The sequence below is a fragment of the Salmo salar genome, chromosome ssa20, assembly GCF_905237065.1.
Source record: "Salmo salar chromosome ssa20, Ssal_v3.1, whole genome shotgun sequence".
NCBI lineage: Eukaryota > Metazoa > Chordata > Actinopteri > Salmoniformes > Salmonidae > Salmo > Salmo salar.
Window position 1 is genome coordinate 54,946,623 of NC_059461.1, and position 16,644 is coordinate 54,963,266.

Sequence of the window (16,644 nt, forward strand, 5' to 3'; positions counted from 1 at the left end):
TAAGTGCTGTTATTGTGAAGTGGAAACATCTAGGAGCAACAACGGCTCAGCCACAAAGTGGTAGCCCAAACAAGATCATAGAATGGGACCGCCGAGTGCTGAAGCGCGTAAAAATAGTCTGTCCTTGGTTGCAACACTCACTACCGAGTTCCAAACCGCCTCTGGAAGCAAAGTCAGCACAATAACTATTTGTTGGGAGCTTCATGAAATGGGTTTCCATGGCAGAGCAGTTGCACACAAGCCTAAGATCACCATGTGCAATGCCAATCGTCTGCTGGAGTGGTGTAAAGCTCTCCTCCATTGGATTCTGGAGTGGTGGAAACGTTCTCTGGAGTGATATATCACGCTTCACCATCTGGCAGTCCGACGGACAAATCTGGGTTTGGCGGATGCCAGGAGAACGCTACCTGCCCCAATGCATAGTGCCAACTGTAAAGTTTGGTGGAAGAGGAATAATGGTCTGGGGCTGTTTTTCATGGTTAGGGCTAGGCCCCTTAGTTCCAGTGAAGGGACATCTTAACACTATAGCATACAGTGACATTCTAGATGATTCTGTGCTTCCAACTTTGTGGCAACAGTTTGGGGAAGGCCCTTTCCTGTTTCAACATGACAATGCCCCTGTGCACAAAGCGAAGTCCATACAGAAATGGTTTGTCGAGATCGCTGTGGAAGAACTTGACTGGCTTGCACAGAGCCCTGACCTAGCCCAACTTGTCACGTCCTGACCAGCAGATGGAGCTAGTGTTTTAGTTTTGGTCAGGACGTGGCATGTTTGTGTTTGTTAAATGTTGGGTTGATGATTGGGACTTCCAATTGAAGGCAGGTGTGTATAGTTGCCTTTGATTGAAAGTCCTATATAGGTGTGTTTGTTTGTCTTTGGGGTTGTGGGGAATTGTTCTGTGTTGAGCCTATGCTTTGCCAGACTGTTTGTTGGTTGTTCGTTCATTCTCATGGTTTGTTATTTTGGCATTCATTTTGATAGTGAATAAAAGTCAAGATGAGCCTGCACATACCTGCTGCGTTTTGGTCCTCTTCTCTCCAGTACGACATTTTTAAGGATGAGTACAACTATTTTTATGACAGAATTCCCCACCAACAAAGGACCAAGCAGCGGAGGAAGGCTGGCGAGGTAAGGGAGACCGAGAGGCACCCCCAAGAATTTTTTTAAGGGGGGGCACAAGGGCTGTTTGACGGGGCAAGAGCTGCCCGCCAGTCAGTCGCCAGAGCTGCCCGCCAGTCAACAGTCGCCATCAGAGCTGCCCGCCAGTCAACAGTCGTCATCAGAGCTGCCCGCCAGTCAACAGTCGTCATCAGAGCTGCCCGCCAGTCAACAGTCGTCATCAGAGCTGCCCGCCAGTCAACAGTCGTCATCAGAGCTGCCCGCCAGTCAACAGTCGTCATCAGAGCTGCCCGCCAGTCAACAGTCGTCAGAGCTGCCCGCCAGTCAACAGTCGTCAGAGCTGCCCGCCAGTCAACAGTCGTCAGAGCTGCCCGCCAGTCAACAGTCGTCAGAGCTGCCCGCCAGTCAACAGTCGCCAGAGAGGCCAGACTGCGCTGAACTGCCGGAGTGGCCAGACTGCGCTGAACTGCCGGAGTGGCCAGACTGCGCTGAACTGCCGGAGTGGCCAGACTGCGCTGAACTGCCGAAGTGGCCAGACTGCGCTGAACTGCCGGAGTGGCCAGACTGCGCTGAACTGCCGGAGTGGCCAGACTGCCCTGACCTGCCGGAGTGGCCAGACTGCCCTGACCTGCCGGAGTGGCCAGACTGCCCCGACTGTCCCGAGTTGCCAGACTGCCCCGACTGTCCCGAGTTGCCAGACTGCCCCGACTGTCCCGAGTTGCCAGACTGCCCCGACTGTCCCCAGCTGCCAGATTGTCCCGAGTTGCCAGATTGCCCCGAGTTGCCAGACTGCCCCGAGTTGCCAGACTGCCCCGACTGTCCCGAGTTGCCAGACTGCCCCGACAGCCTGGAACGGCCTGCACCTGAGCCACCTCCAGGATAGGTGGGTTGGGGAGGGAGGGTGTAGCACAGTGCCGTCGTTGACGGCAGCCACCCTCCCTTCCCTCCCTTTAGGTTTAGGGGTTATTGTTTGTTGGGGTATTGGGGATTTTCTTGTTTTTCTTTTTTAGGTGCATTCCGGGGTCTGCACCTTGAGGGGGGGGGTACTGTCACGTCCTGACCAGCAGATGGAGCTAGTGTTTTAGTTTTGGTCAGGACGTGGCATGTTTGTGTTTGTTAAATGTTGGGTTGATGATTGGGACTTCCAATTGAAGGCAGGTGTGTATAGTTGCCTTTGATTGGAAGTCCTATATAGGTGTGTGTGTTTGTCTTTGGGGTTGTGGGGAATTGTTCTGTGTTGAGCCTATGCTTTGCCAGACTGTTTGTTGGTTGTTCGGTCATTCTCATGGTTTGTTATTTTGGCATTCATTTTGATAGTGAATAAAAGTCAAGATGAGCCTGCACATACCTGCTGTGTTTTGGTCCTCTTCTCTCCAGTACGACATTTTTAAGGATGAGTACAACTATTTTTATGACACAACTTCAGTGTCCTACCTCACTAATGCTCATGGAAATGGAAACAAGTCCCCGCAACGTTGTTCCAACATTAGTGGAAAGCCTTCCCAGAAGAATGGAGGCTGTTTTAGCAGCAAGGGGGGGGGAGACCAACTCCATATTAATAGCCATGAATTTCGAATGAGATGTTAAACGAGCAGGTGTCTTTTGGCCATGTCGTGTTCATCGGGTAGTAGTTTTTATATTTTTAAGTGACGACATTAGGGGGAATTCCACTACTACTACTCTGAATGGCCAGACACTCTACAGTGTAGTCTACACTGATGCACTCTTTTTCCACCATACATGTATCCAACATCTAGATCAGAGAAAGAGGGAGAAAGAGCAAAGTTGTGACACGTGTGATTTGATGTAAAACATAATACTAACTATTCCATAAAATCTACTGCACAATCCTCTCACAAGTTCTATGTGGTGAGATAGTCAAAACACGTGAGTGATTACTTGTATGTAAATGTAACTCTAAGCAACAAACTGAATAATAAAGTAAGCGGTGGAGAAGAGAAAATAATTGAGATTGGGTTACATTTTCCAGTAGGTATAGTTGGGAATGGATTGGCATGTCTTCAACACTGTATGTGTGACTTCCCCAAATGTTACAATTTGCATGTCTTGTTTCCTTCAAAGGCATGCAACTGTATTCATCCTTGCCAATTATGGTGCAGCGTTTAATAATATATAAGGACAATGATAGTCTCTTCCAAACAGTTATGTATCAATACAGATTTAGACAAAGATTTCTAAATATAGAGTGCATTCGGAAAGTATTCAGAACCCTTGACTTTTTCCAAATTTTGTTACGATACAGCCTTATTCTAAAATTGATAAAATGTTTTTTTTTACTCTTCAATCTACACAGAATACCCCATAATGACAAAGCAAAAAAGAGGATTAGAAATTTCTGCAAATTTATACAAAATAAAAACAGAAATACCTTATTTACATAAGTATTCAGACCCTTTGCTATTAGACTCAAAATTGAGCTCCGGTGCATCCTGTTTCCTCCATTGATCATTCCTGCGATGTTTCTACAACTCGATTGGAGTCCACCTGTAGTAAATTATGATTTGGAAAGGAACACACCTGTCTAAATAAGGTCCCACAGTTGACAGTGCATGTCAGAGCAAAAACCAAGCCATGAGGTTGAAGGAATTGTCCCTAGAGCTCCGAGACAGGATTGTTTTCGAGGCACAGATCTGGGGAAGGGTACAAAAACATTTCTGCAGCATTGAAGGTCCCCAAGAACAAAGTGGCCTCCATCATTCTTAAATTGGAAAAGTTTGGAAGTGTGGAAGACTCTTCCTAGAGCTGGCCGCCCGGCCAAACTGAGAAATCGGGGGAGAAGGGCCTTGGTCAGGGAAGTGACCAAGAACCCGATGGTCACTTTGACAGAGCTCCAGAGTTCCTCTGTGGAGATGGGAGAACCTTCCAGAAGGACAACCATCTCTGCAGCACTCCACCAATCAGGCCTTTATGGTTGAGTGGCCAGACGGAAGCCACTCCTCAGTAAAAGGCACATGACAGCTCGCTTGGAGTTTGCCAAAAGGCACCTAAAGACTCTCAGACCATGAGAAACACAATTCTGGGTCTGATGAAACCAAGATTGAACTCTTTGGCCTGAATCCCGAGCATCACGTCTGGAGGAAACCTGGCACCATCCCTACAGTGAAGCATGGTGATGGCAGCATCATGCTGTGGGGATGTTTTTCAGCGGCAGGGACTGGGAGTAGTCAGGAGAAGGATCGATGAACGGCACAAAGTACAGAGAGATCCTTGATGAAAACCTGCTCCAGAGTGCTCAGGACCTCAGACTGGGGTGAAGGTTCACCTTCCAACAGGACAACAACCCTAAGCACACATCTAAGACAACGCAGGAGTGGCTTCGGGACAAGTCTCTGAATGTCCTTGAGTGGCCCAGCCAGAGCCCAGACTTGAATCTGATCGAACATCTCTGGAGAGACCTGAAAATAGCTGTGCAGCGACGCTCCCCATCCAACCTGACAGAGCTAGAGAGGATTGGCAGAGAAGATTGGGAGAAATTCCCCAAATACCAAGCTTATAGCGTCATTCCCAAGAAGCCTCAAGACTGTAATCGCTACCAAAGGTGCTTCAACAAAGTAAAATACTGAGTAAAGGGTCTGAATACTTACAGTACCAGTGCAAAGCTGTCAAGGCAAATGGGGGTTACCTCAAATATAAAATATATTTTGATTTGTTCAACACTATTTTGGTTACTACATGATTCCATAGATGTTATTTCATAGTTTTGATGTCTTCACTATTATTCTAAAATGTAGAAAATAGTAAAAATGAAGAAAAACCCTTGAATGAGTATGTGCGTCCAAATCGGTACAGTTAATATATTTTTATTTTTAATAAATTAGCAAAAAATGTCTTAACCTGTTTTTGCTTAGTCATTATGGGGTATTGTGTGTAGATTGAGGAAAAAACTTAATCAATTTTAGAATAAGGCTGTAACGTAACAAAATGTGGAAAAAGTCAATGGGTCTGAATAGTTTCAGAATGCACTGTAAGCTCAAAAGATCATTGTCATGACAATGCATTGTGGGCTGGTGGGCCAAATCTTATCTCAAACCAGGAGAAAATAAGAACAGTGGGCAAATGATCCAGTGTTGCTCTTCCTATGTGGAAAGCTACTACTGGCATTTTGAAAACAATTCAAATTCACCTGAATCAACTTTGTTTATGCTTATTTTTTTTATCATGCATTTGAATATAATTCTCACAATCCAAAAGGGCACATGACAATAGGTCGGCAGCTGAGATATGGCTGGAACGAGCTATCAGCAAATCAGCATCTAATACTGGAACTTTCCTATCAGTTCTATAAACTGTTGTTAAGCACTGAGCACTGTATTGTCATTGCTGACTTCCTTCTCATGGCTTCCAGAATGGATCTGAACGACCAGATGCCAGCCTAGTCCAGTTGACATAGAGTCACAGACACCCCAACCCCTGACCAGAAGCGGAACCCGGGATAGAGGGGGCCAGTAAAATCTGTCTGGAGGGAATGGATGAGATGGGCCTGGTTGTTGGAGATCCTGTAGAAGGCCAGTACTCCTTCATGTTGGTCCAGGTACACCCCCAGCCTGCGAGCCTTGGTTGAACTTAGCTGGGTCTCCTTCCCAGCGTGCCACATGGAGAAGCCCGTCCCAGACCAGTTCAGGCTCCAAGACTGCTCGTTGTAGCCCAGCCTGCTGCTGTCGTCAGCCTCCTTCCTGCTCAAGTCTCTGTAGGCCACGCCGATAGTGATCTGAGTGACAAACAATAAAAACGAAGTAAAATACTCATTGCCAAAATAGTGAAAACTAGTCAATTGATGATAGATTCAAATCAAGGGCACCTCTCAAGAACATAACATAAGTTGATGTGATCTTAATGACGAGGGAGCAACCATAGAAATATAATTAGATTGAGTGTGTACCAGTAGAGGCTGCTGAGGGGAGGACGGCTCATAATAATGTCTGGAATGGAGCCAATGGAATGGTATCAAACACATGTGGTTGATAACATTCCATCGACTCCATTCCAGCCATTATTATGAGCCGTCCTCCCCTCAGCAGCCTCCACTGGTGTGTACGCATGAGTGTTCGAGTTAAGCGTGGTCGTAGCCTGGGACACTGGGTCCCTTCCAGTAATTATATTTCTATGCCAGTAATAACACACCTTCTGGCCCGTCCACTCTGTCTCCCAGTAGTAAGGGCTTCCAGCCAGGGGCTCCCTGCACAGTATCTGTCTCCAGTAGATGAAACGGTCGGGGTGCTCCGGCTGGTCCTGCTTCTCTGCTTTCAGAGTGGCTTTACGATCCCCATCACCCAGTTTCAGGTGGCGGTACGCAGTGTTGGGGTCGAATGTCGGATTTAAGCAAACTACATGGAGAAATACAGGAAAGACTGGTCATGCTATTGTCTTCCTTTGTAGTCCACACTCACTTTCGTTGTCTGAAGATCTGAAGACGCTTCAATGGTGAATTTGGCTACATTTCTATTACTATTTAAAGGGTGGAAAGCAGTAAAAAGGGTACTCACATTTGAGCATTTGTTCTCTGGTTTTCGGCTCTGGGTTTGCCAAACCAACAGTGGTCACCTGGTTCACTAAAAGTGAGAGAAAATAAAAATGTCTAATGTCAACATTTTATTGGCATTTTAATGCAAACTTTGGAACTACACTGAAAAATCCTCAGACTGCTGTTTATACATTTATCTTCAGATCCAGTTGGAGGTAATGGAGGTTGACGTAGAAAGTTTGTTGATGTCACCTCATTCACTAAAGAAAAGCAATAGAGGTGAGAAAATAAGAAGGCTGTTTTTACGGTTATTCTGAAACTTTAACTTTTTTCAGAATACTCATAATGCATTTACCTTGAGGTCTAGGTGGAGGTAGCCGACTAAACTCAACGATTTATGATCGAGTTGAGTATGGGTGGACTGGAGCTCCAACGTCACATAAAATGAAGTTTTTATCAAAAACGACTGGTTTCAGCACCATGTGTGTAATTGCGGGCTATTCTCTGGGAGCTGAAATCAGTCTTTTTTTAATAAAAACGTCTATATGTGACGTCGGAGCTCCAGTCCGCCGACACTAGTCGCCACTCAACTCCGTGGAGCTGAGTTTAATCGGCTAGGTGGAGGTAGAGGTGAAGGGTTTGATGTTATTTCACATACTAAAATGCAACAAAGGGAAAGCATCTTTAGTCTGTTATTAAAGGTTGATGTACTTGATAATCTTCTCATACAAAGACTGAATGAAACATTTACCTGTGTTCAGTCGAGGGTTTGATGGGACCTCGGAAGCTGCAGGGAGATTAATACAAATATAAAAAGACTAACATTCTGATAGGAAATGTCAGCTGCACCTTTCTGTGTTTTCTTTTTCTTTTAACATGACTTGTAGATGCTTACCTGTGTTTTGTGTAGCCACCTGATTGTTGTCAGTAGATGCTCCGTTCCCTGCAACTTGACCACTGAACAACTGAGACGGACTAAGAGTGGCATCATTCACTACAAGCAAGAAAACAGTTTCAGTAATATTAAGAAGTATATACTGGAAAATAGTAAAACAGGTCCTAATTTCCCTGTATATGTTTCAGGCCATTGAAAACGCCCATGAACTCACCAGTTCGGAAGATCTTGGCCATGCTGGATTTACAGAGATCCTGTAGTCCATCTCTTAGCTCTCCCATCACGGTTTGAATCTCAGACACAAGGGCCTCCTCACCCAGCCCTACCCCCTCTCTGCCCCCATTCTGTGTGAGGGGCTCCAGGGTGAAGAAATTCTGTGAAAGACGATAGATTAAGACAATAACACCTGGTGGTGAGGATGGTCATTGGCACTTGTCTGAATTAAACTGTCATCATCTCAATCCCATTATCTTGTCCCCTTGTACCTTTAAGAAGCAGATGTGATCCTGCATGCTGGCCAGTCTGCTGAGTTCCTGGTCTTTCCTGCGGAGCTGGGCCAGCTCCTGCTCCAGTTTATGGATGTGGCCCTCAGACCGGCTGCCCATGGAGTCCTCATGGGTACAAAGCAGCTCCCTGACCTGGGTACCCATCAGCTCCACACTCTTCACCAGCTCAGAGAAGAGCTCCACACCCTCCTTCTGTAGGACCTGGACTGAGCTCTGAGAAGAGAGAGGACACAGACATTGAGAGAAGCAAAGCAAAAATGGAGGGATGGATAGAGGGGGAGAGACGAGGAGGAAGTGAAAGAGGGGACAGAGTGTTATGAAACTGTGACTAACTACTAGGCTCTGACAACAAATGATGTAACCACAACATATTTTACTCATACTGCCATTGATGAGGGGTTTCCTTACTTTGTGGAGCTGGGCAGCTTGTGGGAACTCCTTGAGCTCCTTCTCCATCTCTTGGATCCTCCTCTGTGTCTCGGCCTGCATCGGAACTAGCTCCCTCTGCACATAGGGACACAGTATACAGAAACACAGGATTCTCTCAAGCACCCAGTATTTTATCAAATTCAAATGATGCCGTTATATTCAAATAAAATAGTTGTGGCAACAGAAAAAACACACAGTCATGGTTCTTTACCTGTCTCTCCTTCCTCTCCTCATCTGGCTTAACCACACGGTGGCCCTTGTGTCCATGACGACAACACTCGTCACACACACATTCCTTATCGTCATGGCAGTAGAGCTCTAGGGGCCGCTGGTGTTGAGGGCAAAGCCTGTGGCTGACGACTGGCAGCTGGGGGTACATCCCCCCTTGGCGAAGGCCTGTGTCCGCACACACCTCCAGGTAGACAGGCATGGATGGTGGGGCAGACGAGATAGAGAGGTAGGGATGCTCCTGGATACCCTTTCTTCTCAGTTTCTCCATGGCCTCCACTAGCACTGTGCTCTTGGCCAGAGAGGGTCGTGGGGTGAAGACCTGTCTACACTGGGGGCAGTTACACTGACCCTTGGCCTCATTCCGGTCCCAGTGCCCCTGGATGCAGGACAGGCAGTAGGTGTGACCACAGGGCAGCGTGGCAGGGTCACGTAGCGTCTCCAGACAGACAGAGCACACAAACTCCTCCTCAGGCCATGCGGCAGCGGCCATGGTGGTGGGAAATGTAGGTCCTGGAGATAGAGTGGACCACAGTCATTCTAAGTAAGACCAATGCTTCCCAAATGACACAGCATGCTGGTTAAAACCAAAAAGGGCTGGGCTTGGGCAAGGCAGGAAAAACAGGTAAGACCGGTAAGGAGTTTCCAAAACATTCTATCTGATGTGAGGGTTTGGCCGGGGTAGGCCGTCATTGTAAATAAGAATTTGTTCTTAATTGACTTGCCAAGTTAAATAAAGGTTAAATAAAAATGAATGTAAAAAATGGCACAGTCACATTGATGAGGTAGAAACACTGTAGTTGCAGGCCCGCCTCAGTTGTCTACATTTTTTAAATAATATCAAGGAGGTAGACCAACAGGTTTTTCATCTTCTACAAGAAGGAACCACATTTTCACCTTCTCTGTGGATATAAATAGCCTAGTTCTTGTTTAAAAAAATACACTGCCTTTTCTTTTGGGGTGTTTCTATAGGCCACCAAGTGCTAACAGTCAGTATCTAAATAATATGTGTGAAATGCTTGATAGTGTATGTGATGTTAACAGAGGTCTACTTTCTTGGGGACCTTAATATTGACTGGTTTTCTGTCAATATTTTTATAATCTGATCCTAGAGGAAAGTCCGCTCAAGAGGAAGCTTCTCACTGTAACCAGTGCCTGTAATCTGGTTCAGATTATTAATCAACCTACCAGGGTGTTTACAAACACTACAGGAACTACATCATCCACATGTATCGATCACATTTTTACTAATACTGTAGAACTTTGTTCTAAAGTTGTATCCGTACCCATTGGATGCAGTGATCACAGTACAGTGGCTATATCCAGGAAAGCCAACGTTCCAAAAGCTGGGCCTAAAATAGTATAAAAGATCATACAAAAGATTTAGCTGACTCTTATGTGGATGATGTTAAAAATATTTGTTGGTCTGATGTGATAAATAAGGAGCATCCAGACGCTGCACTTGATGAATTTATGAAATTGCTTCTTCCAATTATTGATAAACATGCACCTGTTAAAAAACTGACTGTTAGAACTGTTAAGGCTCCATGGATTGATGAGCAATTGAAAAACTGTATGGTTGTCACGTCCTGACCAGTAAAGGGGCTGTTTGTTATTGTAGTTTGGTCAGGGTGTGGCAGGGGGTGTTTGTTTAGGGTGTTTCGGGGTTGTTTGAGTTATGTTCTATGTTAGTGTATTTCTATGTTATTTCTAGTTGGTCTATTTCTATGTGGTGTTTATTGGGTTGACCTTCAATTGGAGGCAGCTGCTTCTCGTTGCCTATGATTGAAGGTCCTATTTATAGGGGTGTTTGTTCTATGGGGGTTGGTGGGTAGTTATTTCCTGGTTTAGTGTTTGTTGCACCTGATGGGATTGTTGGGAGTCGTTTGTTTTGTATACGTGTTTATTTTGTTTTTCCTTCTTCAAATAAAAAAAGAAGATGAGTATACATTTTCCCGCTGCGTTTTGGTCCACTCCTTACGACAGTCGTGACAATGGTTGAAAGAGATGGTGCAAAAAGAGTGGCTAATAAGTCTGGCTGCACATCTGACCGGCTAATTTACAACAAATTGACGAATTATATGACTGAACTCAACAAAAAGAATAAGAAACTGTATTATGAAGCCAAGATCAATGATATAATGATGATCACATTTTTTCTTGTAGAGTACTTTAAATGAAATTATAGGCAGAAAGACAAATTCAACTCCATCTTTCATCAAATCAGATGCCTTATTCATCACAAAACCATTTGATGTTGCCAATTATTTTAATTATTGCTTCATTGGCAAAGTGAGCAAACTTAGGCATGAAATGCCAACAACGAACAGTGAGACATCGTATTCATGCATAAAAAAAACGAAATAATGAAAGAAAAGCATTGGGTGTTGTAAAGTTAGTGTGGGAGAGGTGGAAAATTATCGTTATCTATCAATAATGAAAAACCTCCTGGCTTTGACAATTTAGATGGAAAGCTACTCTACTGAGGATGGTAGCTGACTCGATAGCCTCTCCTATCTGTCATATCTTTAATCTGAGTCTAGAGGAAAGTCTTTGTCCTCAGGCCTGGAGGGAAGCCAAAGTAATTCCGCTACCCAAGAGTGGTAAAGCGGGCCTTTACTGGTTCCAGCAGCAGACCTATAAGCTTCAATGGTTGTAAAGATGGGGATAGATCTGTCCGTAATAAAGAGATGCTCTGCTTTTTTGACACCACCCTCCAAAAAGCAAGTCCTGTAGGCTGTAGTTTTGTCTTATATTGATTATTGTCCAGTTGTGTGGTTGAGTGCTGCAAGGAAAGACCTAGTTAAGCTGCAGCTGGCCCAGAACAGAGTGGCACGTCTTGCTCTTCATTGTAATCAGATGGCAGATATAAACACTATGCATGCCACTCTCTCTTGGTTAAGAGTTGAGGAGAGACTGACTTCATCACTTCTAGTCTTTAAATAGAAACATGAAATCTGTTGAAATCCCAAATTGTTTGCATAGTCAACTTACACATAGCTCTGACACACACACACTTACCCCACTAGACAAGCCACCAGGGGTCTTTTCACAGTCCCGAAATCCAGAACAAATGAAAGAAAGCGTACAGTATCATATAGAGCCATCATTGCATGGAACTCCGTTCCATCTCATATTGCTCAAGTGAACAGCAAACCTGGTTTCAAAAAACAGATAAAGCAACACCCCTATTTGACCTAGATAGTTTGTGTGTATGTATTGATATGTAGGCTACGTGTGCCTTTTGTCATTTTTAAATTGATGTAGTTCTGTCCTTGAGCTGTTGTCTATTAATGTTCTATATTATATCATGTCTCATGTTTTGTGTGGACCCCAGGAAGAGTAGCTGCTGCTTTTGCAACAGCTAATGGGGATCCTAATAAAATAGCAAATACTGTGTGTCCACAATAATGTGGTTGTACCTACAATAATAAACAATACAATGGATACAGAAATTGTATTTATTTTTATTTTATTTCATCTTTATTTAACCAGGTAGGCAAGTTGAGAACAAGTTCTCATTTACAATTGCGACCTGGCCAAGATAAAGCAAAGCAGTTCGACAACATACAAAAACACAGAGTTACACATGGAGTAAAACAACATACAATCAATGATGCAGTAGAAAAAAAAATAAGACTATATACAATGTGAGCAAATGATGTGAGATAAGGGAGGTAAAGGCAAAAAAATGCCATGGTGGCAAAGTAAATAAAGTATAGCAAGAAAAGAAATACTGGAATGGTAGATTTGTAGTTTGAAGAAAGTTCAAAGTTAAAATATAAATAATATGGTGCAAAGGAGCAAAATAAATAAAATAAATAAATACAGTAGGGGAAGAGGTAGTAGTTTGGGCTAAATTATAGATGGGCTATGTACAGGTGCAGTGATCTGTGAGCTGCTCTGACAGCTGGTGCTTAAAGCTAGTGAGGGAGATAAGTCTTTCCATTTTCAGAGATTTTTGTAGTTCGTTCCAGTCATTGGCAGCAGAGAACTGGAAGGAGAGACGACCAAAGGAGGAGTTGGCTTTAGGGGTGACCAGAGAGATATACCTGCTGGAGCGCGTGGCTATACTGTGTAAGCAGCAGGTCCATATAAAAGGACACACATGAACAGGTGTTAGAGCTCAGGCCTATCGAGGACAACTTATTCAATAAAATAGCATGACCAACCATAGGAAAAGCTTTTGACAGCACCACAAACAAAGCAGACATTTCATTTGGGTGCCTAAAACATAGACAAGATCATTAAACAACTAAAGTGGTTGGTGTAATAGTGCTATACCGAAGCCTAAACCCTGATTTGGTTTACATTCAAAATACAACTCAGATACAAAAGTTGTACATTTACCAAGAATCTTGACAAGGAAGCCTTGAAATGGGACGATAATTATTAACATTACTAACCACCCTTATGGAGTGGCAGCACGAGCTGATTTCCATACTTTTTGAATAATTCCTGATTGATGTACATTGTTAAATGTTAAATAAAAAATGTGGGTTATTGAGCCAACAATGATGGGTGCTGCATACTTAAGCAGACTATGATCCAATCCGTTGGCACCTGTGGATTTCTTATCTATTGCTAGCAAAGCATCCAATACTTATTTTTCTGTAAATAGCCGAAAAGAAAAGCTTTGACTATCATTTCTCTGATCATTCAGCAGGTTTCCCCTATCAGTATCCAGCCCGATATCATTGGGCTTAGAAGTTCTTTCAAAGAGAGGGCCTGCTGAAATAAAATGGTGATTCAAACAGATGTATTTATAAAAGGTGTTTTTACAATCAGCAGATGTCAGTGTTTATACAGAAACCCATCCTAAAACCCCAAAGAGCAAGCAATGCAGATGTAGAAATACGGTGGCTAGGAAAAACTCCCTAGAAAGGCGGGAACCAGGAATAAACTTAGAGAGGAACCAGGCTGTGAGAGTTGGCCAGTCCTCTTCTGCCTGTGCCGGGTGGAGATTATAAGAGTAGGTGGCCATTAAGGCCAGATCGTTCTTCAAGATGTTGAAATGTTCATAGATGGCCAGCAGGGTCAAATAATAATCACAGTTGTTGTAGAGGGTGCAACAGGTCAGTACCTCAGGAGTAAATGTCAGTTGACTTGTCATAGCCAAGAATTTAGACGTAGAGCGAGAGAGAGCCTCTTAAATTCACACAGGACACCAGTAGTCCATGTAATGCTTTGTAGGTTAGCAGTAAAACCATGTATGTAGTCTAATCTAGAAGTGACAAAATCATGGATGAGCTTTTCTGCATAATTTTTGGACAAAATGTTTCAGATTTTTGCAATGTACAAAGATGTAAAAAAGCTGCCCTTAAAATATTCTTGATCAGTTCATCAAAAGTGAGATCAGGGTCCAGAGTAATGCAGACGTCCTTCAGTTTTATTTGAGACTACTGTACAACCATCAATATTAATTGTCAGATCAAACAGCAGATCTCTTTCTTTCTTGGGACCTAGAACTAGCATCTCGGTTTTGTCCGAGTTTAAAATTAAAACATTTGTCGCTATCCACTTCCTTATGTCTGAAACACACAGGCTTCCAGGGTAGGCAATTTTGTGGCTTCACCATGTTTCATTGAAATGTACAGCTGTGTGCTGCCCGCATAGCAGTGAAAGTTGACATTATGTTGCTGAATGAGAGGTAGAAAACAGTGATAAGTAGAATACAGTGCATTTGGAAAGTAGTCAGTCTCCTTGACTTTTTCCACATTTTGTTGCGTCACAGCCTTACTCTAAAATGGATTAAAAAAATCCCTCATCAATCTACACACAATACCCCATAATGACAAAGCAAAAACAGGTTTTAAACATTTTTGCAAATGTATATAAAAAAAAACCTGAAATATCACATTTACATAAGCATTCAGACCCTTTACTCAGTACTTTGTTGAAGCACTTTTGGCAGCGATTAAAGCCTCAAGTCTTTGTAGGTATGACGCTACAAGCTTGGCACAACTGTATTGGGGAGTTTCTCCCATTCTTCTCTGCAGTTCCTCTCAAGCTCTGTCAGGTTGGATGGGGAGTGTTGCTGCACAGCTACTGTATGTTCAGGTCTCTCCAGAGATGTTCGATTGGGTTCAAGTCCGGGCTCTGGCTGGGCCACTTAAGGACAATCTGAGACGTGTCCCGAAGCCACTCCTGCATTGCCTTGGCTGTATGCTTAGGGTCAGTGTCCTGTTGGAAGGTGAACCTTAGCCCCAGACTGAGGGCCTGAGTGCTCTGGAGCAGGTTTTCATCAATTATCTCTCTGTACTTTTCTCCGTTCATCTTTCCCTCGATCCTGACTAATATCCCAGTCCCAGAGAGACCTAAGACAACAACATAGAAAGGCAGCAACACATGACAACACAGCATGGTAGAAACACAACATGGCAGCAGCACAAAAACATGGTACAAACATTATTAGGCACAGACAACAGCACAAAGGCAAGAAGGTAGAGACAACAATACATCATGCAAAGCAGCCACAACTATCAGTAAGAGTGTCCATGATTGAGTCTTTGAATGAAGAGATTGAGATAAAACGGTCCAGTTTGAGTGTTTGTTGCAGCTCGTTACAGTCGCTAGCTGCAGCGAACTGAAAAGACGAGTGACCCAGGGATGTGTGTGCTTTGGGGACCTTTAACAGAATGTGACTGGCGGAATGGGTGTTGTATGTGGAGGATGAGGGCTGCAGTAGAGATTTCAGATAGGGGGGAGTGAGGCCTAAGAGGGTTTTATAAATAAGCATCAACCAGTGGGTCTTGCGACGGATATACGGAGCATTGGTGGCAAATCGGATGGCCGAATGGTAAAGAACATCTAGCCGCTCGAGAGCACCCTTACCTGCCGATCTATAAATTATGTCTCCATAAACTAGCATGAGTAGGATGGTCATCCGAATCAGGGTTAGTTTGGCAGCTGGGATGAAAGAGGAGCGATTACGATAGAGGAAACCAAGTCTAGATTTAACTTTAGCCTGCAGCTTTGATATGTGCTGAGAGAAGGACAGTGTACCGTCTAGCCATACTCTCAAGTACTTGTATGAGGTGACTCCTCAAGCTCTAACCCTCAGAGGTAGTAATCATACCTGTGGGGAGAGGGGCATTCTTCTTACCAAACCACACGACCTTTGTTTTGGAGGTGTTCAGAACAAGGTTAAGGGTAGAGAAAGCTTGTTGGACAGTAAGAAAGCTTTGTTGTAGAGCATTTAACACAACATCCGGGGAGGGGCCAGCTGAGTATAAGACTGTATCATCTGCATATAAATGGATGAGATGTCTTCATACTGCCTGAGCTATGTTGTTGATGTAAATTGAGAACAGCGTGGGGCCTAGGATTGAGTCTTGGGGTACTCCCTTGGTGACAGGCAGTGGCTGAGAGAGCAGATTTTCTGACTTTATACACTGCACTCTGAGAGAGGTAGTTAGCAAACCAGGCCAAAGACCCCATAGAGACACCGATACGCCTTAGCCGGCCCACAAGAATGGAATGGTCTACCGTATCAAATGCTTTGGCCAAGTCAATAAAAATAGCAACACAACGTTGCTTAGAATCAAGGGCAATGGTGATATCATTGAGGACCTTTAAGGTTGCTGTGACACATCCATAACGTGAGCAGAAACCAGATTGCATACCAGAGAGAATACTATAGACATCAAGAAAGCCAGTCAGTTGATTATTGACAAGTTTTTCCAACACTTTTTATAAACTGGGCAAAATAGAAATATGCCTATAACAGCTTGATCTGCCCCTTTAAATAAAGGATGAACCGTGGCTGCCTTCCAAGCAATGGGAACCTCCCCAGAAAAGAAAGACAGGTTAAAAAGGTCAGAGGTAGACTTGGCGATAATAGAGGCAGCAACCTTAAAGAAGAAAGGGTCTAAACCATCTGACCCTGATGTTTTTGGGGGGTCAAGTTTCAGGAGCTCCTTTAGCACCTCGGACACAATGACTGGCTGCAGGGAGAAACTTCGTAGCGGGGCAAGGGAAAAAG

The 16,644-nt window shown here is 44.0% G+C and overlaps 1 protein-coding gene across 2 annotated transcripts; it reads right to left on the reverse strand.

Annotated features, from left to right (window-relative positions):
- Positions 1 to 5,285: 5,285 nt before the first annotated feature.
- Positions 5,286 to 9,246, reverse strand: ftr86 (finTRIM family, member 86). Of its 2 annotated transcripts, none has more exons than XM_014162286.2 (9): positions 8,644 to 9,246; positions 8,412 to 8,522; positions 7,983 to 8,216; positions 7,712 to 7,871; positions 7,498 to 7,596; positions 7,354 to 7,389; positions 6,625 to 6,690; positions 6,263 to 6,465; positions 5,286 to 5,849 (listed from the first exon to the last, which is right to left on the reverse strand). In XM_014162286.2, the coding sequence occupies exons 1-9, from the start codon at positions 9,151 to 9,153 to the stop codon at positions 5,514 to 5,516; spliced, it is 1,755 nt and encodes a 584-aa protein (XP_014017761.1). In that variant the 5' UTR covers positions 9,154 to 9,246; the 3' UTR covers positions 5,286 to 5,513. The 2 variants fall into 2 exon arrangements, with proteins under 2 accessions (XP_014017761.1, XP_045559581.1); XM_045703625.1 differs by having other exon boundaries at positions 8,412 to 8,507; positions 8,644 to 9,244.
- Between the last annotated feature and the right edge of the window lie 7,398 nt (positions 9,247 to 16,644).

Bases quoted from the DNA above. Each gene is read 5' to 3' on its own strand.
- ftr86 (XM_014162286.2), bottom strand. From the start codon at position 9,153: ATGGCCGCTGCCGCATGGCCTGAGGAGGAGTTTGTGTGCTCTGTCTGT. The intron at 8,217-8,411 runs GTAAGGAAACCC...CTCTCTTCTCAG, and splicing joins AAGCTGCCCAGCTCCACAAA to AGCTCAGTCCAGGTCCTACA. The intron at 5,850-6,262 runs GTGTGTTATTAC...TTTGTCACTCAG, and splicing joins CAGAGTGGACGGGCCAGAAG to ATCACTATCGGCGTGGCCTA.